General features: G+C 39.5%; 1 protein-coding gene across 1 annotated transcript in view; it reads left to right on the top strand.

The window, feature by feature from the left end:
- The window catches only part of LOC138043171 (pre-mRNA-processing factor 40 homolog B-like), a 53,050-nt gene extending 32,156 nt beyond the window's left edge, over nucleotides 1-20,894 (top strand). The window contains exons 7-25 of the mRNA XM_068889314.1: nucleotides 80-110; nucleotides 1,062-1,169; nucleotides 1,726-1,837; nucleotides 3,588-3,725; nucleotides 4,002-4,298; nucleotides 5,057-5,111; nucleotides 5,475-5,608; nucleotides 6,378-6,492; nucleotides 6,832-6,923; nucleotides 7,937-8,053; nucleotides 10,740-10,796; nucleotides 11,566-11,646; nucleotides 12,237-12,332; nucleotides 13,499-13,591; nucleotides 14,627-14,738; nucleotides 16,673-16,719; nucleotides 16,819-16,845; nucleotides 18,391-18,651; nucleotides 20,404-20,894. Coding sequence (XP_068745415.1) covers nucleotides 80-110; nucleotides 1,062-1,169; nucleotides 1,726-1,837; nucleotides 3,588-3,725; nucleotides 4,002-4,298; nucleotides 5,057-5,111; nucleotides 5,475-5,608; nucleotides 6,378-6,492; nucleotides 6,832-6,923; nucleotides 7,937-8,053; nucleotides 10,740-10,796; nucleotides 11,566-11,646; nucleotides 12,237-12,332; nucleotides 13,499-13,591; nucleotides 14,627-14,738; nucleotides 16,673-16,719; nucleotides 16,819-16,845; nucleotides 18,391-18,651; nucleotides 20,404-20,505 — 2,075 coding nt within the window. The 3' untranslated portion in view covers nucleotides 20,506-20,894. The remainder of the gene's footprint in view (nucleotides 1-79; nucleotides 111-1,061; nucleotides 1,170-1,725; nucleotides 1,838-3,587; nucleotides 3,726-4,001; nucleotides 4,299-5,056; nucleotides 5,112-5,474; nucleotides 5,609-6,377; nucleotides 6,493-6,831; nucleotides 6,924-7,936; nucleotides 8,054-10,739; nucleotides 10,797-11,565; nucleotides 11,647-12,236; nucleotides 12,333-13,498; nucleotides 13,592-14,626; nucleotides 14,739-16,672; nucleotides 16,720-16,818; nucleotides 16,846-18,390; nucleotides 18,652-20,403) is intronic.
- The last annotated feature ends 1,794 nt before the right edge of the window (nucleotides 20,895-22,688 follow it).

Here is a 22,688-nt window from a genome sequence, read left to right as displayed (position 1 = left end):
AATTGTACTGTTAGTTACTTGCTTAATACCACTCATAAAGTACATCTCTGTAAAAATTATTTTATTGGCTTTTTTGCAGAACTTATTAAGGAGGAGCAAGAAAACGAAGGGTAAGCTTTAACGTGTTTTGTAGAAAAGTGCAAACATAGGATAGGGCTCATTAGCACTATTTTTACTCAACAATAAATTATGTCGGTTTGTGACAGCTAGTTTTTTGCAGATTATCAATACCTTAATTAATGCAAAACCAAAAATTGCAAAGGAAACCTTATTTGAGTCATTTGTTTGAACTTTGCACTCTTTTGGGGCTGACGTACAATCCGCATGTTAAATTTTCTTCATGCAACAAATAATCATTTAGCACAGTTCAAACTTATTGTTTTTAACTATTAATGAGGCGTTAAGCTGGAATTTAACTTCAGTAAAGGAAGTCTACACTGTATGGGGCCATACAATGGAAGGGAATAATAATATTGTTTGTTTTCTGTTTCCATGTACTATACCTTTGTGTGGACCCTCTGAATGAAAGTTTGTTTTGTGTAGAAATCATCTCAATTTTTTCCAATATCTTTTGTTCTCATTTCTTTGGGAATTAAAATGTTATCTTTGCTGCATTCAAACAGATAGACTTCATGAAAAAGTCCACAAATTAATTAAATATCTGGAAAGAAAGCGATACAAACTCTAACTGTTCAGCATTACAGTGATGAAGGGTTAATATGGCTTCTTTAATGAAAGACATGGTGATGATCATTAGTCTGGCAACTTAAGAGACTGAAGATTGCTTGACCAATCAGGTACTTGACAATAGGTGGCAATTAGTTATTGGAACACTAACATGTAAAGGAGAAGTTACATTTATATGCTGCCAGTGTGTCTGTATGATCTCACTGACTTAAGCACTGATGCTATCTATGCCTTGGGATTGTTTGCTCTTATAAGACAGTTGATTACTGGGAAATTTGAATTTTAAAACAGCAAATCACACCATCGTGCCTTAACTTTCGGTAACTTTTGATGGCCAGCATGATAATATTGTTGTTGTTGTTGTTCGGCTTCAGAGAAGACGAAGAATCAGAAGAGGAAGAGGAGGAAGAAACCCAGGAAAATGGTGAATCAGATGTCAAAAAGGCAGATGAAGAAACAGCAAAAGATTACCCAATGGCAAGGTGTGTTTTAAGGGGCATTAGCATTATCAAATAAGTAAACTAGTAACAGCAAATTCTGTCAGATTCTCAATCTTCACTCAGTGCAATCTTACCTCTTTATGTAGTATTTTCTTTGCAAGTTTTCAAGCTTAGTATCAGCCGTCTTTCTGCTGCACATGTACATGTACATGTACATATCGTTTACCATAGCCATAAAGCAGTCGGCTTTAAACTTGGCTACCGGTACAAGTGCCCTCTTGTTTAGACATGAATTAATAAATGTCCTGAACATTAATATGTTTTAAAATATTTTCGTAATGTATAGTTGTGTTCTGGCAATCTGCTAATCACAAGATAATTTGTGTCCAAGTTCTTATTATAACATGAATTCACTGTACTGTATACATAAGACTTCTAATTTTATAACGATTAAATTTTATTCAAAATTTTTCTGTGAAGTCACTTGTACATTGCTGGTAGCCAGCTAATTTTAATGTAGGTAATATCATAAGTGAATTGCTGAGTGGAAAAGTGGCTGACTAATAACAGAGCTTGGTATTGAAATTTTATTCCACAGTGCAGTCAACATAACAGAGGTACCACCTGTTGTTCCTGTGGAGAAGAAGGAGTATATTTACGAAACAAAGGAGGAAGCTAAACAGGCTTTCAAAGACCTTCTGAGAGAAAAGGTTAGCTCCTGCATAGCCTCGATGTGTAGATGAATGCACTTACGTGTATGTTTACCTTGCAAATTGTCCTTTGTAGTTGCTGAAGTAGATTGGGAACTCTTCTTGTGAAAGAACTGTACGACTTTGATTAGAACATTGTGTGTGTGTATGAAATTACTGATGGAACACCTCACAATCCAGTTTAAATTGATAAAAGTCCCAAGATTCAGAGCTGAGGAATAGCTGATCTGCATGGCATGTGTCCTTTAATCCTGTTTTTTTTTAAATACCTGTTTTATCAAAAGTTTTAAATCAGCGGTAAGCAAATTTATGTCAAGGATCTTCGTTGGCTCGTAAATAGAGGCATTTTACAAAAGATTTTAAAGGAAATTGGAAATTTCTCAAACGAAATTAACTACAGAGCCATATAAATAAAATAATGCAAGAGGATGGCAATATGGAGTATTGGAGCATTAGGTGATTAAAAATTAGTACTTTTGTTTTGTTTTTTTTTAATGTGCAAGTTGGCTCATTTAATAACTAAAGGCCCAGGCCAACTGCTTCAACATTTGCTTCAACAACCATTCGATTTTTTTGAATGATGTTGAACGATGTTGACCGCTGTTGTGGCAAACGTTTTCAATGCATCATCAACATTTGATTTGACAAAGCTTCACCAGAGGCCTGTTATTCATCCCACGGTTGTTTCTATGGATATGGACATGGGTCGGATTACTGCGCAAATGCATATCCAACAATGTTCAATATGGTGGCAAACAGTGATGAGTGGTTGTTGAAGCAAAGTTTTTTACGCATTTACTGTGAACTTGATTCAAATTCGAATCAACATGTGTTTCAACATTGTTGAAAGTTGGTGAAGTTCCCGGTGTTGTGGCTGTCCTCTGTGTGTATATGGGTGGGTGGGTATAGCAGGTCCACATCAGCTGAATAGCTGCCACAACTTCAACCTGCTCTAACAAATAACGTAACATAACACAAACGGTTTTGACATTGCTGTTCAACAAAATCAAACGGATGTCGAAGCTATGTCGAAGCTGTTTGCCTGTCGAAGCTGTCTATGTCGAAGCTGTTTGCCTGGGCTAATTCTTTGAGCAGGTAGATGAAACTATGCATGTAAGTTAAGGCAAAGACTTTGTAACTAGTATTTCATTTTATTATATAGATACTGATGAAATACCAGGGTTTCTCCTTTTACTAAAAAATCACATCTGCGCGCAGTTAACATATCATTTTTATCTTTCACATTTGAGAATATAGGTGTCGTCATGATAGCGAACACAATTAGCCAATAAATCGCGAGCTTCGTCTTCATTGTAAGATACTTTTGTGCTTCAATATAATCCTTCTCTACTACATAACATTTCTATTGCAAAACTTTACATTATCAAGATTTTCTTTTCATAACTTTCAAATCTTGTTGCGTGTTACACAACATGCGTGTTTTAGCGGTTGATGACCACTTTTTCATCATTTAAAAAATGAGTAAAACAAGTTGTATTAAATCTAGACATTTCATCAATATCTATATAATTAACAGAACATTACATGACCGCTTGGGGATACGAATTTTATCTTCGAGTGCTGAAAGTATATTTTAAGCACTCGAAGACAAAAGTCGTATCCCCAAGCGGCCATGTAATATCCTCTATGTACTGTACTGTAAATAGTATGATGAATTTATTGATTAGACATTTCTGTAGTCTATTCTTTTGTACTAAAATTTAATGGTTGTTTCTGTTTGTTTTCTTAGGAAGTTCCATCAAACTCATCATGGGATAACGCCATGAGAATGATTGTTAGTGATCCCAGATATGGAGCATTAAAGAAAATGAATGAGAAGAAACAAGCATTTAATGAATACAAAACAAAACGAGCCAATGAGGAAAAGGTTAGAATGCACTTTAAGGTTTCCCTTGTTGCAGCAATATTACACTGTGTTGCTGCAATGTAAGTTATGTGTCATAAACACGGAAATAGGTTGGAAAAGGAGGCAAGAATACCCTTTGAGTCTTCTTTATTCTGTGTTTTGAATAGGGTTAGTTTTATTTGTCGTGGAAACAGGAACAAAACTTTACAGTTGTACGCTGCATATCCAGTTGCACTTTGTCTTGGTTCGTGCATGTGCTGAACCTAACACAGAGCCTTTTGTCTTTCTCTTGAACAGGAGGAACAAAGGCAAAAAGCAAAGAAGGCACGGGAAGATCTACGAAGCTTTTTGGAAAATCACAAGAAGATGCATTCGTCTGTACGTTGGCGCAGAGCAGGAGAGATGTTTGAAGGTGAACCTGAGTGGGAAGCAGTCCATGAACGAGACAGGAAGGATGTGTTTGATGATGTGGTGTTCTTCTTGGCAAAAAAAGAGAAAGAGGAAGAAAAAGAACAGCGAGCTCATAACAGGAAACTAATGTTACAAGTGTACACTACTATGTCCTCCATTACCTACAGGACAACGTGGGCTGAGGTGGGTTTACTTGCACCAGTGAAGCATTTTGCAGTAATCAAAAGCTATTTGATCCTGGGTTGGTGTGCATGATTAAAAATCACTAAGAGCTGGGTCCTTATCTGAAGCACACAAATGCACAAGTTAACTTGGTGTACTGGTGATGCTACATACATTTTCACCATTCCTTGAAGAATGACTGGAACAAAGCTAAACCATTTGAAAAGTTGATTGGAGCACCTATTTTTCAATCTTAAATTGGACGTTTTTCAGTTGGGCACATCAAAAATTATTCATTTATTTTTATTTACATGTATTTTATTTTGTTTTGGCTTACCTTTAGTATCAGAATTTTCCTATAAGTGGTAATTTGCCAGCATTTGTGGGGTGCTGCTGCTAGCAGGGTGTAGGGTGGCTCAATGGGCTGGGGACTACTGGGGACAAGTTGTGTATACAACGGGATAGGAGTTGCGCCCACCCCTGCCATGAGTTGCGGTAGATGCCGGAAGTCATGGTAGAAACATTGAAAAAGGAGCCTTCGGGTTGCCTTCGACTGCGGTCGCCCATTTGTCTTGTTGTCTTGTTGTTGTCTTTGTCTTTCTGCTAGATTGATGTTTACTGTTTGCCCAAGTCCTGTCGGATGCCTGAATTAAGCTAACACATCAAATGTTTGGTTTTGGATTGTTCTCAGAAACAATCCTTTCCAAAAGTGATGCAAATATTCTTGGTATGGAAGCAACAAGAACTCTTAATCCGTTCTTGGTGCGCTTTGATTGCAGGCTTTGCAGTTGCTTAAGGAGCATCCAGCGTACAAAGATGATGAAGAAATACAAGGTAATCAAGTATAAACACCTCTTCATATTGATGACCCGAATAGATGAACTGCGTGTTGAGAAAAATGTCCTTTAATTTCCTTACCAATAGTAAGGCAAACCTTGCGATATTCAGTGGCAAATGTCAGGCTTACCTCAGTGGAGTTCAGTTTTATCTCAACAACACTAGATGTTCTTGTTAACATGCAGTAATAAGGGTGTTGGGTGTGGGCACAGACAGAGTTACATGATCAGGTTGAAGATCAAAGTTTTTGCAGATATTTTAAGGTAACAAAAAAGTGTAAAGTTAGTTCCAGGCATTCATTACAGTATAAACTGTTTTTTTTTTGTTTGTGTTTGTTTGTTTATTTGTTTCTTTGTGTAGAGTGTGAAAAAGAAGACATGTTGATATCGTTTGAAGAGCATATTCGGACCTTGGAACAGGAAGAAGAAGAGGAGAAGCAACGAGAGAAAAACAGAGTGAAACGACAACAGCGCAAAAACAGGGAAGGCTTCTTGGTGAGTTGACTTGGCCCATAGAGTTTTTTAGTATGAAGTACTGTAAGCAGTGTGCAATAAGCTGCACTTGCAGGTTAGCTGCATCCGCCTAAGTTTAAAAGGTCGTGTATTGGTTTGAAAATAGGAAACTGGGAGGCTTCTCCAATTCATGAAGTAGCATTAAATATAAATGAGGATGGCCATCAAGTAATCCGTGATATTTTCTTAGTAAGCAATGTATGGTCAGTTATCAACATTATATTTAACCTATTTAACTATTGAACCGTGCTATACTGTATTTATAGATGATGTAGAAATGTGTTTTCCTTAATATGTTTCATATTGTTTGACGCGTCCAAACCTTTTTAATTAGTGTTTGGAAAAAGTGTGCGTAAAATGTTGTATTAAAAAAAAGGGAGCGTCAAAATCTAACTGTTCTTTGTGATTAAAACCAATCTGAGATATGATTACCTTTCTTTTCGGAAAAGGGTGGCTTATACGGACTCTTCAGTTTTGTGGATACTAAGGGCTATCTCATTCCCACTGAAAGATTTTTTCATACTTATTTTTGCCTATTAAACATAACATCATACTCATAGCAAACTTCAATGTTGCTATCATTTTGCATAAATGAGCTTTCCTACATGATTGTAACTTTATCTATGTATAAGAATACTGGAGGACTGCAAATTGCATTCTTAAGCAGCGTGCTTTTAGTCTCCCACATTATGTTGCAAGGTGCCATGGACCTAAAAGATGCAGACGGTGTTATTGTTGCTCTTTTCTGTAGGTGTTATTGGATGAATTACACAAGAGGGGCAAGCTTCATTCCATGTCACTTTGGGTTGATTTGTACCCAACAATAAGTGCCGATGTGCGCTTCACCAATATGGTGGGTCAACCAGGTCAGTTTACACACATGTACATGTAATTTGAGTGTCCTCACTGTTGAAGCCCTGCGACCAGGTCTTTTTTTCTCCTTCTTTTTGCAAACATCGTATATGAAAAATTTAACTATGTCGTGTTTTCTGATTGAAGTTTACACAAAGTGGTGCAAACGTGCATTGCAAAATAGCCTCAAGGTTCAAGTGTTGATAATAATGCTCTCTACCTAATCAATAAATAATTTGTTAATAATCGTTTTTTTGTAAAGAGAACGACAAAGTACGTTGCCTAGAAAGTTTTACGCGATGCACCTACAATTTTACTGCAAACCTTTGAAACAGCATTGCATTTATCAACAGGTTCGACTCCACTGGACCTTTTCAAGTTCTATGTGGAAGACTTGAAAGCCAGATTCAGTGAAGAAAAGAAAATCATAAAAGAAATACTTAAGGTAAGGAACTTATTGGATAATGTTTTAGTGGAAGGAGGAAAATGTCCCCCTTAGCTGTTTTTCATGACGGCTGAGGGTTGGCGAGCTTCAGTACACACGAAGAGGGGGCCTTTTAATTTATTGTGTGCCACGTAGAGTTTCTGTGCCGACAGTTTGTGGGTTCTTGAACGTCACAAAGGGTTAAATCTTTAAGTGCTCAAGTTGAGACGATGCCTACGGCCGGTTTATCGTCTTTATCCGAGAATGCTTGAGAGTCTAACCATTTGCAGATATTTGTAGATAGGCTCCACTCGCTCCGATTGTTGAATCAGCCAGAGTTCACCTTGCGACTTCCCCACACGTAGGTTGGATGCGTACGAAAATGAGCTACTCCGTTGGCTCTCAGTCGTGCAGAATTATTGTCTTAAAGAGTATTTTTTTTAACTGATTGGTTTGTTTAGAGCGAGTTTCAATCGACTGTCATAAAACCAAAACCAAAGTAATTACTTTAGCCAATCAAAAAGGATGGAGACAATCCAGTAAACCAATCAAAACTCGAATTAATTATACGTAGCCGACACAAAGCGAGGGAAAATGTGCACGCGCGAGCCACAATTTTGGTTTCACTTCTGATTGGTTGAAAAAATAGCGCGAGAACTTTGAACCAATCACTGAGTGAACTAAATGCAAAACCAAAGCAATTCGCTAATTACTTTCGACACTCAATTGAAAACCGCTCTATTTCCATACGGGTTTAGGATTAACAGAATAAGTTTGCTAAAAGAAGTCCTGTGTTCCGTAACCGGAATGGTTTTGGGAAGGCGACAATGCTGGAAAGACTGAGTCTGGACACGACCTTGCAGCCGGTGTGTGCGCCATTCAAGGGAAAATCGATTATTTAATGTTTTTTCTGTGCGGAATAGTCTTAACAGAATGGGCCCTTAGATGAAAAATTGGCAAATGTTTCGCTTGTAGTTATTTAAGCTCGTGAAAAGGAGAGAGTTTGCAGCACATTTCTTTTGCTTTGACTTCAGGATCTTGACTACACGGTTGATGTAAATACTGGGTTTAGCGAGTTCAACGAGCTGGTTCGGGGAGATGATAGAAGTCAAACCCTGGATCCTGGCAATGTTAAAATGACATTTAACCATGTAAGTTAGTTCCCTGTACCTACATGTATGTAGCAAAATGGCAGCTTTGCCGGTAACAAGCAGAACTTTGTCGATGTACTTTGTGCAACGTCTCGTGGGAACGTACCAAAATAGTTGCTGCCGCAGTGAGTGAACCTGAAGCGAACGAACGAGGCAGCTCTCTAATCGGGTGAAGAACACATTTTTCTTCGAAACGCAAGGGATTGTGGCCAAAGGCGCAAGGAATTGTGGTTATGCGCGAATGGAAGAATTAAGATGCGCGGTATGATCACAGGCAAGAGCTTGCGCTGTTTTTCACTTTCGCTTCTTGTGTCCTCGAACACTGTCAGGCAACAAAAAAAAATTCTAAATCGTTCGACGAAAAAGGCCAAGATTTTGGAACGTTGTAGGAAACAAATCTTTTAAGTACCTCTCCAATTCTCAGGTCTGCGCGGTACATCGTTTCTGAGTTATTTGTCGAAGCGTTTCACGCAAAATTTATACAGTTTTGTATGGAAACGCCATGTGGTCCACGAATATGGTGGCCGGTAATCAACGAAAACATCTATAGTTCACTTTGTGGTGAAAGCGCTTACTTTTCGCTCATAAGATAAAATACCCATTTGGAAATAGCTTTGTTTCAGGGTGTCAACCTCGTTCCCCTGTATTTTCGAAGCGAAATACGTCACGGAACTGAAAACGTGAAAAAAAGATTTATTTCCTGGTCATCTTCAGCCTCATTTTGATAAAAATTCCGAAGAACTTGCGATTTTGATTTACGAATTTGATGACGTCACTACGAAAACCATCTATTCTTTCCTTTCTTCTTTCGAGAGGTCCAGTTTGGGGGTTCACGTTTTGTACAGTCCATGCTCAAGACCTATTAAAATCTCCATTCAGTTCCACTCACAAAGTCACTGCTTACGAGCCAGAAGGCCCATCAGGCCGGCGCTTATCTCCGGTTTCCTGTTCCACTCACAAACCACAGCTAAATTACCACAACCAATATACCATATTTGAACATCTTCCTTCCCCTTGGCAGCATTTCTACCATTTAGGTAAAATAGTTGTAGGTAATTAATTTTACGCACTCGCGTCGGCCATCGAGATACCAGAATTTCGCACATCGTACTAAGTTTGGTAATTTTTCCGCATGAGAGTACATTGGATGTGATCTGTTGAATGGGCGAATGGAACAATCGTTCATTAAATTTCAGTAAATTCTTTGGGATTGGATTGCTAGGAGGGAGAGTAAGGGAAGTTACCATCAGTTGGTGGAGGTCGAAGATCTGGCAACGTATCGCGACTTTTTCGTGGTCGCAAAGGGGCACTTTTGTTTTCTTGTCGAAAAAGTCAGCCCAATCGTTGCCAGAAAGGAGCCACCGTACCCACTTAACTTCGGCCTCTCATCAAACCTGATTAGCGACTGGCTGTTTGGCCACTGGAGAAACGCTACACTCGCTTGAATACAGCTTCAGAATTTCACGCCAAGCAATTTCCGCTATCATCATTGAAACATGTAATCCCCTTTACTCCGTCTTGGCTCGTGATTATTTTAAAACCCGCAAAACCAAAGAAAACTGGAAAGAAGTCTCTTCGAACTTTGCTTCAATGTGGAATTTTCCAAATGGCCCTATTAGCCTTAGCGATCCTGTCTTTATATCCAACTTTTGACGAGTTCCAAAGGCAAGTGTGTTGCTTCTTCGTTTCATCGATTATTTTTACAGAAACTTCGTCTTCAAGCTCAATTGTGACCGCCATCTTTGTTTCTTACCATTCAGGCAAGCGTTGTCGTCATGACGACTTGGCTGTTCATCCAATCAGAATCTGTCTTTGACGATCACATTGTGGCGCAAATTGAAATAATGTTGCACGAAGTAGAAGCTCTCTCTACTTTGTGCAACAAATTCTGAAGCGTGCAACAACAAAAAATTGTTGCACAACGTTTTGAAGCGCGCATGGTAATACGTGCTACATCACTTTGAAACTCGCTGCGCAACAATGTTGCCCATTTTGTAGCTCGATTTCGTAGTATGTATTACCGCACCTTAACCAGCATACAGTACTATGGAAACCTATTGGTTTTGATACCTCCTACCCAGCAGTTAGCGCTAAGCAGGCTTCAAGCAACTGCCCCAGAACGCTACAAACACAGTATAAGAGGTTGCAAAATTTATACGTTAACCCGTTGAATTAGAAACCACAAAAATATCTTCGTGAAACAATTATTCCATTCGCACTTGTTGGATACGAGGTTTGTAATAGCTATGTCGGCTTTGCGCGCCTCGTTGGCTATTTTCTATCTCGCATCCATCGCGCGCTCGTGGAATAATCATTAAATACTCGTCGAATTATTGCTGTTTGCTCTTATTTTTTCCACGCCGTTTCGGTGCAGAGAATAGTAAAACACTCTAAATATCTGCGCAAATACAAAATGTCTGACAAAATAAGTTTTGAATACGCATTTAACCTCTGACCAGGTATTATCTGCTTAGAATCTTTTGTTCCGCCTCATCCCATGATATAGTAGATTCAGTACTCGATCACTTGACTCTGAAGATGACTTCCGCTCAGGTTGTCGAAACGTCAGTCAATGTCATCTCAAACAGTCCTTCTCAGGACTACACTCACCCGGACGATCGTACTTTACTTAATGATATGACTCCTGGGTTCAAACCATTTACAATTTTACTGTTTGTTGTTGCAGTTTATCGAAAAAGCTGAAGCAAGAGAGAAGGAAAGGGTAAAAAAAGAGGAAAGAGAGGTAGGATCTTAACCATATAAAGGCTGCTTTTAGTGTTTGCTGTGAAAAATGATTTGCTGTTTGGTAATTTTTCAAGTGGGAAATATCTCGGATCGAACTCGGTTTCTCGCGTGGTCCAATTGAAGTGGGTGCGTAAAACACGCTGGTTATTTGGTAATTGGACCCATGACTGACTGCCGGCTCTTTAGACACTTTGTTTAGCGTTCCTTTGCCGGTCAGTCTCGGCATTTATGTTAAGTTCCCTTTCTATTTAAAAAAGGGGAAAAAGGAAATAAAAGAGATTGAAAAGCCTTCCGTTTTCAACAAACGAGTTCTTTTTGGCCATCTTGAAGAAAGACTGGTTATCTCCTCAAAGCCGCTGATTACACACGCATTAGATATTTTTGTTTATGCGGCGCTGGTAATTAGTGCATAATCGAATGCCTTAAATCTCCGGCTTTTAAGCAACTGAAGGGGTGCATGTCGCTTTATTTTTACAAATGCTGTTTGGAATATGTGGTGAATTGTCCGACATTATTTTTTTTGCAGCTACATGGGATACGTTTACTTTATAATCTGCTTCCTTGTCACGATCAGCTGTGTCTTTTTGAAGATTTCGTAAAACCTTTGCTGAAAGTATTGTATTCTACGCCAAGCGAATTATATCAGTCTCTAGAATGAACTGCAATCATTTAAAGCCACGAAAATGTCAGTGACATTTTTCAAAGAGACTCCCGCGAATCAAGTCGCAAAATTTGTTGTATCACCAATGTTGTTTTCTTCGTTTTAGCAAAAACGAAGAGAGAGTGCCTTTAGACAGTTACTAAAAACATGCAGCCCGGTGATCGAGGAAAATTCCTCCTGGGACGAGGTAAGAAAGGAATGGTCCCCGATAAACCAGCGTTTAAATGAAGGTGACGCCAGATTGAACACTCAATCAAACTTAATTCACGCGAAATACTTTACCGGGTGCAGACTATTCTTTGCCTGACGTACAACACGAACACTTAATTCCAATTTCAAACGATCGTTATTTGGATGACTTGAAAGTGAAGTCAAGATGACTAAACGTCGTCGTTTATCTCTAGTCTTTTTTGCCAAGTTTTTCCCAAGTGCTTTTCATAACGTTGACTTTTTCGAATAGCCTAAGTTCAATTTCGAGGCTCTGGGGAATAAATATAAGGATTTGTATGAGTTTATTCCCCAGAGCCTCGAGATGATGCCTTTTGTTTAGGACTGAATTTTAATACATCAATATATATCAAATTTGGTCTATTGCGGGAGACCCGGAAAAATTATTTCTATTCTTTAACTGGGTTGGAATGCATGGCCTTGGCGTTACTATACAAGGTAGAACAAGCATGACGCGAGCAGCGTTGTCTAGACTTTTATCGACAACGGCAAATTAGCCAATCAGATTGCGAGATTACAAGCAATTGTGGTAAAATTTTCTTTTTTCAGGTGAGGGAAAGGCTCGATGGAGATCCAGCATTTACGGCTGTTACTGTCGAAGCTGAGCGTATAAGATTGTTTAATGAACATATTGGTACACTTGAGGTTTGTATGATACTAAATGTTGTCTTAAATGAATAACTTAAAAGACAACCAACCGACTTGGCCGGGATAAGTGCTGGGTTCGTACTTTGCAAAAATCTGAGATAGGCTTTGACTCCCGGCAGCCTGCTGAATTTTCATAAATACAGGAACGCTTTTTGTTTTAACTTATTTCCCTTTTTTATGCAGCATCAGGCCCCAATTGTTCAAATTGATTTCGCTGTGACTTATCCAGTGGATAGTGATTTATCCGTCGGATAGCGCTATCCATCGTTTGAACAACTGGAGCCAGCTCGATAGTTGTAGCTAACAGGCTTCAATCAGCTTTTTTATCAAGTTAAAGCCAGCCGTGAATATAAGCCCAGTTTTCATAGGTCAAGTTCGATTGGTATCATCCGTTTCAACCTCAACAGAATTGGATACAAACGGTTGAAGGTTCTTTGTTGAACTCTGTATAACCGTTTTGGGCGAAAACGCGGTGGGAACTCCCAGCTCTCTTAGCGAGTATCGCTCGCAGCTGTAGACGAAGCGCACAAAACAACGGGGGTTGTGTGCGATGCGTTCTTGGCGCGTGTCGATGCTGGCTTAAAAGGTTGATCAACCAAATCAAATGAACAAAGGTTTTCTTCCAGTAGAACACGCAAAAGAAAACAATCGACCTGGAACATTTCATCCGAATAGAACATGACCAAAATATTACTCCCCTCCACTAAAAAAGAACCAACACGCTGAGGCTTTTGTCCGAGAGTGTCTAATCGGCGCGGGTGGGTCGGTTGTCCCTAACCCTAACCTAACCCTTTTTTATCAACGACTGGAAATTCTCGTAAGACCTAAGACCTAAGACAAATTTGGACCGAGCATTGAGGGAGCTAATATATATCTTTTTTTATCTTCAAACAAACACGACCCACGACCCACCCACCCACCCTCCCACGCGATTTAGCCTCATCTCTTTTGTCCTCGTAAACTGGCACCCTCGTATCGGAACAATTCGCACCAGCATTAAATGAATTGTTAATGGCCAATGTTATAGTCTTAATAGAAGAGTACGTAAACACTTGCTTGGCTCCCTGCCTCCCTCCTAAGCTGCTGTGAACAACTTATTTGTTCATGAGGAAATCTCGGATAGCCTATATTTCTTACTTTAAATTTGTTTATCATTTCACCAGGCATGTAGTCATGTGCATTCTTCGAAGTCACACAAGAAAGCCAAAAAGAACAAAAAACACAGGAAGCGGTCACGATCACGCTCGCCGAGTGGAGTAAGACTTGTAGTAATAAAGATACTTCTTGCAATCTTTTACCCTTAAAGTGTCTTCCAGTGAAATAAGTTTCGTATTCTTTCGGTTCATTCTACAGTTCTTTCATGCGAATATAAGAGTAGACTCAAACGTCACCTGTTGAAACAATTCGACGGGATTCATCCATTCTATTCTATATTTACACTATAGTCATACTCAAAATAATTCTATATGAGAAGTTACACACGTGCACACATATATTCATTTGAAGATTCTGTATCAATTTATACTATTTAATAATTGTCTTAATTTTTCTTGTCGTAACGATTTTTCAATATGAGGTCATCTTTAACATAAATTTCACCTTATTGGTTTTGGTAAAGATGGCTGATAGTCATCTAAACTGTCAACATTAACGATCTTTTTCACTATTTTGGGCTATGTGAAATTAAGTAGTGAATAATCTTAACGGAGCTTGATTTGATTTAGTGGGGATTAACTTTATATGGTGATTTAGATCACCTCCGTCGACACCCTTTTTCGCTTTATTTCATCCTTTGTAAATAAAGTTGTTGTAAACAAAGACAGTGCAAATGAGAGAACTGAGAGATCTTCACAGTTTGCTGGACAATTTGAGGAATTGTCTCTTACACACACCTGAAAAATTCATGTAGCTCCCACGTGATTCGAACCCGTGACCTCTGTGATACCGGTGCAGTGCTCTATCAACTGAGCTATGAAGCCTCAAAGTTGGGAGCAGGTCAATTTGTAAAAAAAAAAAGTTGGAAAATATACGCGATTATTTAGAGGCCACGAGAGATGGCTTTTCCCACATTATAACAGGTTGTGGTAACATTGTCATTCCCCTATTGCTTAAGAAGGTTGGGTGAGAAGGGCTGGCAGAGTGGTAAGAGCACGTGACTTCCACCCTGTTTAGCGCTTTCGCCCGAAATCAATTCTCCACTAAGTAATCTTTTCATTTGGCGCTTTGATTTCGCGGTTTACCATCAGTGATAATCAGGGTTGCCGTTGATTGTGGTGTGTTTTGGTTGCAAGGAGTCATCTCACTCGGAAGAAGAATACCAGAAAGAAAAGGTCTCGTCACACAAAAAGAAGCGTCACAAGAGGTCACGCTCCAAGTCACCCGAATCATCTGCCTCGGAATCAGGTTAGTGTGTTGCGTTGTGGCATTAAAATGAGCCTACACAAGGAAAGTCTCCTATCCAAATGTGACGTAAACCCGCAACCTTCGGATGTGATCGCCCTTCCTTTGCCAACTGAGCTACATGGCCAGACGGGAGCTTGCCGTGGGTATTACAGATCTTATTCCCTAATGGGATTTTTTGTTGTTGTTTTTGTTGGTGTTGCCGTTCCTAGGGTGGGACCATTTCTATGGCTAACGCTCAGTTTATGGGATTTTTAGCTCTACAAATTACCCTTTTAAGGTTATCCAGTGCTGCGCGGCCAACTTGCCATTTAGTGTTCTTACATCAGCGAAAACGCCCCCCACTAAGCAAATTAACCACAGTCATATTTGGCCATTTCTACCAGTAACCGTCTTTGGCACACAACACCAATTTTGTTTCTCGATCTCGTATGCAACCTCACACCTGTTGACTTAGTTGGTTGAGCATCAGACTGCCGTACGGAATTTCTTGGGTTCGAACCCCGGGTGGAATACCTGAAGAAAAAGTGGTGCCTTTGTGTTTTATTGTGATCTTAAGGACGGTGCCTACTCATTCAAAGGTATTTTTGCGCGGTTTACTGAATATGCGGGAAAAGCAGACCTTAACAAGTGTTATTGAAATCCAAAAAGAAAATTGGTGGTAAACATGCATTTTTCGAAGATAATCAATCAACAATATTTGTAAAAAGCTTTAAAATATACAAAGCAATTTATGGCGCTCTATGCTAAATTGAAGCTCAATTACCTCTGAAATGTGTGGTTACCCCCAATTTTCTTTTTGGATTCCAAGAGTACTTGCTAAGTTCTGCTTTTTCTGCATAGTTTTGAACCCCCGCAAAAATATCCCTGTATTAGTAAGCACCACCCATAGGAGATCCGAGTTTCTCGAGGTGCGCAGAACGTATGCGCAATAACAATAGTAGGCACCGTCCTCAAAGGGCTTAAATTAAAAACCCGAACACAATTTGCGAAGAACAGGACACGGCCGGCATTCCAGTGACATTAGGGATTTTAAGCACGTGCGTTTTTGAGACGCGGACGGCAACCGGAAGAGAACATCTCGCGTGCCAGGACAGTGGTGTCTCACGGATTTTTATGCTAATCATTCCTAATGAAGGAACGATACTTATCAATATAAAGGTGGTAGTGAACAGACAAGTTAAAATGGAAAACAGCCCACTTCCGGTTGCCGTTCGCGTCTCAAAAACTTGCATGCTTAAACTTCCTAATAGACCATTTTCGAATTCTCACGGCTGGACTGGATCTAGCATGAAATGGAGGCTAATGCGGGCAAATCTTTTCAAATGCAAATTAATTTGCCCGCATTAGCCTCCATTTCATGCTAGATCCAGTCCAACCGTTAGAATACGAAACTGGCCTATGCCATGAACATCCACGGTTTCGAATAGAGTCCAGCTGAGAATTTTTTTACCCACTCAGACTTGCTTTGAAGAAGAGGCTTAAAGTGCCCCTAACCCCAAAATGCTTTTTTCGCGAAAATCCAAGCATCTTTTGTTCACGACCGAGGCAGAAGGGGAGTGGGTCTATTCCTGATGTGACGTCACAAACTGATTTACATTGCATTAACTCTTTGTAAACATGCATGCGAAGTAGATTGTGACGTCACATCAGGAATAGACCCATTCCCCTTCTGACTCGGTCGTGAACTAAAGATGCTTGGATTTTCGCAACTTTCGAAGCCTATAAAATGGCAGAATTTTAGAAAAAGGAAAAAATTGCCGCAATGCGTTTCGAACAGGCGCAAAGATTCATTTTAGCGTAAAAAACATTTTGGGGTTAGGGGCACTTTAAGTCGTTGGTGTACACGTTGAGGACATACCATCCCCGAAACTACCTACTCAGCAAAGTAACAAACAACTTCGACTTAACGACCGTTGTCTTTCTGATTATTTTAGAACCGGAAAGGGAGACTAGCTCTACAAAAAAGAAAAAACACAAGAAGGTAAGATATGAGCCTCAAGGTTAGTTAGTTTTTCAAATGTTGACTGTTTTTAGTTGGAGCTGCATCATCACTGATCTTTATGGTTCTGTTTTGTTTTAGAAATCAAAGAAGAAGCGCCAACGCTCGGTGGGTGTTTAACTTTCAGTAGGTCGAACTTAAACTGCGCAGATTTCTGTTAACCCATACGGGTATTACTCCGCTTGTCTTTTCCTTGGCCTATTTGTCATGCAAGGGACACCACCTGCTTGCCAATGCGATCTCGAGGCAACATTAACCTGGACTGAATTAAGCACCGACACCGTTCTGTTTTCCCCCTGCCTGAGCAGCGATAACAGTTAGCTCTTTTGTTTTTAGGGTTAGGATCCAGGTTCAAACTTCGCGACCTTCATGTTCTTTAAAAATCTTGGAAATTTTCTCGTCAATATAAATTTGAAAATGCACGCTATTATGTTCCAAGTACAGAGTTAACTTCATGTAGCTGAGGTTAAAGGGGAAATGTCCTCGTCTATCCCAAATTGCGCTTACCGAGCAGCGAAGAGCTCAAACAAAGAACAAAAAAGTTGCACTTCTGGGCCTGGTTGTTCAAAAGCCGATTAACGCTAATCCCAGATTAAAAATTAACCAAGGAGTTTATTTCGCTACTCTCAACTGCTGTTCAACGCTGATATTCGGCAAAACTTTACATTAGAAGAAGTCAATCTTGAAAAAGAAGAAGAAGCAACAGAAGCTTTCACCAAAAAGTTGAAAACATGAAATAAAAAGTTACGCTAATCCTGGATTAAGTTAATCGGCTTTCGAACAACCGGGCTGTGTTTCAATGATGAATTCGTCTTCATTTTCTGCAAGTTGTTGTTGTTGTCTTGTTTGATTTCGACTTCAATGAGATGGAGGCTAACCTTACGGTTTTTTTACCCTTCATACACTAACTTTTACCATTGACACCTTGTAATGTTATATATTCTTATATTTAGTTTCTTACACATTTTTTCAATTGTAACAGAAGCTCGCCACCTTGAAGCGTTCATAGCTGGGTTTTTTTTTTATTTAAAAATTTCCTTACTTGAGTATAACGTAGCTCGTGCATTTTCCCGTGCGTGCCGCTTCGATCTTATTTTTGTCCAAATTTGGGCGTAAAATTTGTGTCCTAAGATCCCCAGCTTTGTTCCACGGAAAAGAGTTGCGAGTTACACACTTCAAGGTCATTTGCTTCTGATTGTAATAAAGAATAGTGTAAAATAAAAAAGATACTTTAAAAAAGTGTTTAAGTCTTCGGTTTGGAAAGTAGGATTTACGCCGGGTTTTTCTAAGGATAATTGTGTACCTTCGAATCTTTTATCCCTTGTTTCACACTGGGAATATAAATTTCTTGGGATATTTAATGGAATATTGATTTCTTCTCGCTCGGGAAAGTAACGTACTGCCCTTATTTGTCTTTATAATTTAATCGCAAAGGAAGCGGTCATAAATTTGTCTGTCTTGCCGGTCTTTACCAGAAACCTCGTCTGGTCATCAACCATTTTGGCGTCGAGACCGTGATTTTCACCTTATTTCGACGTTCTCGCTTTTTGCAATATGTTCAATTGCATTTTATTGGCACGCCATGAGACTAAGCGAGTATTTAGGGTAGAGACACGTTTGATGTTGAATTAACAATGATCATTTGCTCTCTAGCCTTCTGTAGAATCTGAGGGCGACAGAGCTTACAAAGAGAAGGAAGACAGAGAAAAAGAGCCGGATAGACGCGAACGAGAAAGGGAAAGAGAAAGGGAAGAGAAAGATGCAGGCCGAAGCAAAGAAGTAGAAAAAGACAGAAATCGTGAAAGAGATAGAGAAAGGGATCGAGACAAGGATAGGGACAGGGACAGAGAACGAGACCGTGACAGAGTAAAGGAGTCTGACAAATCCAAGAAGAACAAGAAGTCGCAGGATAAGGTGCTGATCCGATCTCCATGAAGATGTTGTGCATAGATTTTGTTTCTCAATCTTTTGCCTGAACAGGTCTTGTGAAAAACTTCAAGGACAAGGTTTTTGACAAAAGCGCGACAAGAAGAAGCCTTCGTCATTACTAATACAAATTCATTTCCAGTGATCTTACGATGCTGAGGTCTTTTCCCATTGGCTCTTTGCTTTGTGAGATGACATGTGAAGTCAAACTGCCAAAATGTTCATTAACCTTTCGGAAAAACGTCCCAGCGTTTTACGACAGAAAACAGCTCGTCTTAAGGAAATAATGCCATGCAATACCACCCCCTTGGAAAACCCCTTTCAGTTGTGAAAACAAGGCCCCGTGAACGGTCTCTTTGATTGCGTTTTGATTGAAATTGTTTGGCGCTGATATCAGTCATTTTATTTATTTGGTGAAACTCGTAATTAAAAGGGAGAGTCAAGAAAATGACAGCGGAGACTTGGAACCAGTACTTGTTTTCCTGACTGGGAAGTTTAAGTAGGCTGTTAGGGAAGAGGGTTCGATTTTCTCAAAAATGGGTCTTAAAGCTAGGAACAATAATCTCATTCGAATGGAATGGACGACAAAAATGCCTTTTTATTTTTGAAGGTAATTTTCAATAATTTCTTGGCAAGCAATTTCAATTTTGCGTTGCCGTTAGAATATTATTGCTTTCTAATGGGAAATGGTGACTGTAATTTAAGAGAGAAAAACAATTTTATTTTGAAATTCATTTTCCAAAGAAAAGAAACTATCCTTAAATAAAAATTATAGATAACGATTTGTAATTATTTTTGTATAGTTTCAGTCCAGCTTGTTTGTAACATCTCATGGTGGAATTAAAACTCTTCATAAATTTTGTTTCGTCGTTTCTCTATTGGGCGCTTCCTTTTGGTGTTTACGATTTTCATGTATAAAGAACGCGAAAGAGGCAGTGATTGTGTGTGAAGGAATTTAACAGAAAACAGAGTTCCCAGCTAGCAAATAAAACAGTGTAGTTCAAGGGCATCTTTAACTGCTGAAAGTCATAGGCTTTGTCCAGGTGTTGATCTGCGGTCCCTGGGGTACGTACTTAAAACGGATTTCACTCAGCCCCGAAAGGGATTACTGTATTTAGTGATTGGCGGGGAAGTCTCTTCTTTAACCAATCAGAACCCAAGGTTTTCCTGCACGTCACACCGGCAACAAGCATTTGCTCTGAGCTTTGTGATGTGCTGTAAATGGCGATAGTATTTGTTTTGGTCTCGTTTTATAACACTCGCTTGAATGCGCTTAGTCAAAAACTTTCTCTTGGTCACTTGTCCTGTTGCTTTACTGGTTTTCAACCTGTTTCGAATTTGAATACGGTACCAGTAAGTATTTTCAATTTTAGTTTCTGGGGCCTAAGTTAATGGTGCATTAACATGGTCCTTAAAGCGTCTTCTACACTTCTTAGAAACTAGGATTTCATACTACATGGTTTGTATTTTCTTCAGCGTGTTGGGTCACCCGTCACTTTTTACAGCGAAAACTAAATGGTATTTTTATCTTCCACTAGTTACAAGGGTAGGTAGTTTTCCACTCTTGTTTTTGACGTGAACAGATTGTATAAACAAACCCTTCACGCCCTGAAAGCACTCGTAGTGCACTTTCAAGGGTGCTCAAATCGTTAAAAAGATTAATTGTCCCGAGGGGCCTAGGTCTGTCTTCTTGCTTGGCTTTCTTGGGACTTACAGTTAGTTTGCTCCTTTCTTTTCCAGACACAATGGGATACCACGTCTAGCGAGAGCGAAAGTGAATTGGAAAACAGACGAAGAGCCCTCCTGAAACAACTTGGTGCTGCTGGAGAAGCTGATCATTAAACGCAAATAATCAGGCTTAAACCTTGCAGAAACCAAATACAGTCGTTTACTGTGGAGGCTTACTTCGTAGACCTTAGACCATTACGTTCTTTACCGCCTGTTGTTATCTTTTTTTTTTGGTTGTTTTAGTTTTCGATTTTTAAACTCGAAATTGGCAACAAATGGAGGCTCCAAAATAAGACCCCCATATCGGAAACATATCTCAACGGTAAATACAGAGGAAACGTATTTTTAGCCTCACGCAACTCCCTTCCCTTGCCATTTCTAAAAATCATAGGAACAGTACTCTGTTAGTTCAAAGGTTATCGCAAAGATAGTAGAACATTACTTTATTACGTCACAAATAAACGTCACAATATTACGTCACAAATAAACCTGTTTGAAGACAACTGTTGCGATTGGTAGCTGTGGTGAAGTTGTGGAAAGCGACCAGGTGGCAGCTGTTGAGTTGCCGTGCGGTTGACTTGGGGCGCATTTTGCTGAACAGTTGGTCGTAGGGAAGCTTGGAATAATTCCTTGCCTTGGGTTGCAGAAAGAACTTCATTTTCCAATTTGTCGGCAGTCGTCAGCTAGATGAGCATGGATAAAAAAACGAAAAAACAGAGAAACCTCAGAAGCAACTTTAATGAAAGCCGCTTTAAACGTCAACGAAAGAAAATATTAACATAAGTTTGCGACTCCTCCGTCGTCTTCTCGTTGTACGATGGAGTAAGGTATCTGTAAGTAAAGGTAGAGAAATGAAAGGTTTTGAATTTCACAAAGAAACGCACTGAAAGTCGTTTTATTATACCCCCAATTTCAGCCCGCTTTTCCTCCTCGGAACATGCTGCTTTAGTTGCTTTTTTAACTTCCCCTCGTCTTCCGTAGTGTATTAATTCCTGTTGACAGAAGGGGTGGAGTTCCATTCTTTTTTTTAACTTATAATATGAAAAATTTTCTTTATTCTTCTTGCCTAAGAGAACTGCAGTTTTCAGGTAACAGTGCAGAAAAGAGGTAATTCAGTGCAAAAGGACGTAACAAACCAGGCATTCTAATAGGACAACGATTAAAGAAAGTCACAGATAGCCAATCAAATGTTTTCCCTGGTTGGCTCAATTTTTGCAAGTATTAGGCCTTATTCACGATAGCGACCATGTTGGTTATTGTCATGCAACTTAGCCATGTGTTATGCTGGGGGCAAACATTGGAAAAAAGGCAAATTGCGGAACATCGGCTTGTCCAATCAGAATCGAGTAATTTTGTCATTAATGGCACAACATGTTGCGATATGTTGTGGTATGTTGCAACATGTTGGATAATGTTGGATCAAATTTGAAAAAGGTCAAATTTTTCATGCAACATTTTGGATGTTGCATGACGTTCTCGTTTGGCCAGGTTCACGCAACATTGTTGCTCTAGGGCCTGCGCGCTAGCTCCTCTTGTTGCGCGCCAGAGATAGATATTGTATATTATTAGGAATAAAAAAGCACTAGTAAAAATTGACTACAAATTGGACGAACCCGTTTTGTTCGTCTTTGAAAAACTTTACTCGTGCTCGTTTATCCCAAATTGCGCTCGAAATCATGTGATTGCCTATACAAATGGAGAGCGGAGGAAAAATTACACCAGCCTTTTTTCCATTCAGGTTATTCAAACGTCGCTTTGGCCTCGGCACTTCTTTGATACGTTCGATTACTCAGACGAGCAGTGGCATTAGACAACAAGATACTACATCTGCTAAGACATAATTCGCGTTGATATAGCCATTACCAGCCTTGTTTTTATGATGGACCAGGTAATTTACTTTCCATTACTGGGTTGTTATTATTAGGGAGATTAGCCAACGACGATAGCTGCGGCAACAAGGGGGTCCCTCGACTGAGGTATGTGTCTGCGCTATTTTAAGACCCCTCCCCAATTTTTAAGTCCTTTCGCGATTATTCTATCTCGTTCTCCATGTACAATATAGACGGTTTTGAAGAGAGAGAGAATGCCAGAGAACAGCAAAGAAACGTACGAAAATGCGTTCGCAAGTGCAGTACCATTGTTTTTTCCTTATTTCATTGTTTTGCTGCGTTGTCAGAGCCGTCGTCGTTTAAACTCCTTAACACCACTTTGGCTTTGAATACATACAGTGAGGATTTTAAGACATGACGACGGCAACAATAGCTCCACTAAACAAGGATTTTTGTAAGGCTCCGTGC

This window comes from Montipora capricornis, chromosome 3 (assembly GCF_036669925.1).
Source record: "Montipora capricornis isolate CH-2021 chromosome 3, ASM3666992v2, whole genome shotgun sequence".
In the NCBI taxonomy this organism is placed as follows: Eukaryota; Metazoa; Cnidaria; class Anthozoa; order Scleractinia; family Acroporidae; genus Montipora; species Montipora capricornis.
Note: the sequence above shows the minus strand (reverse complement) of the source record. Positions and strands in the feature narration are given on the sequence as shown.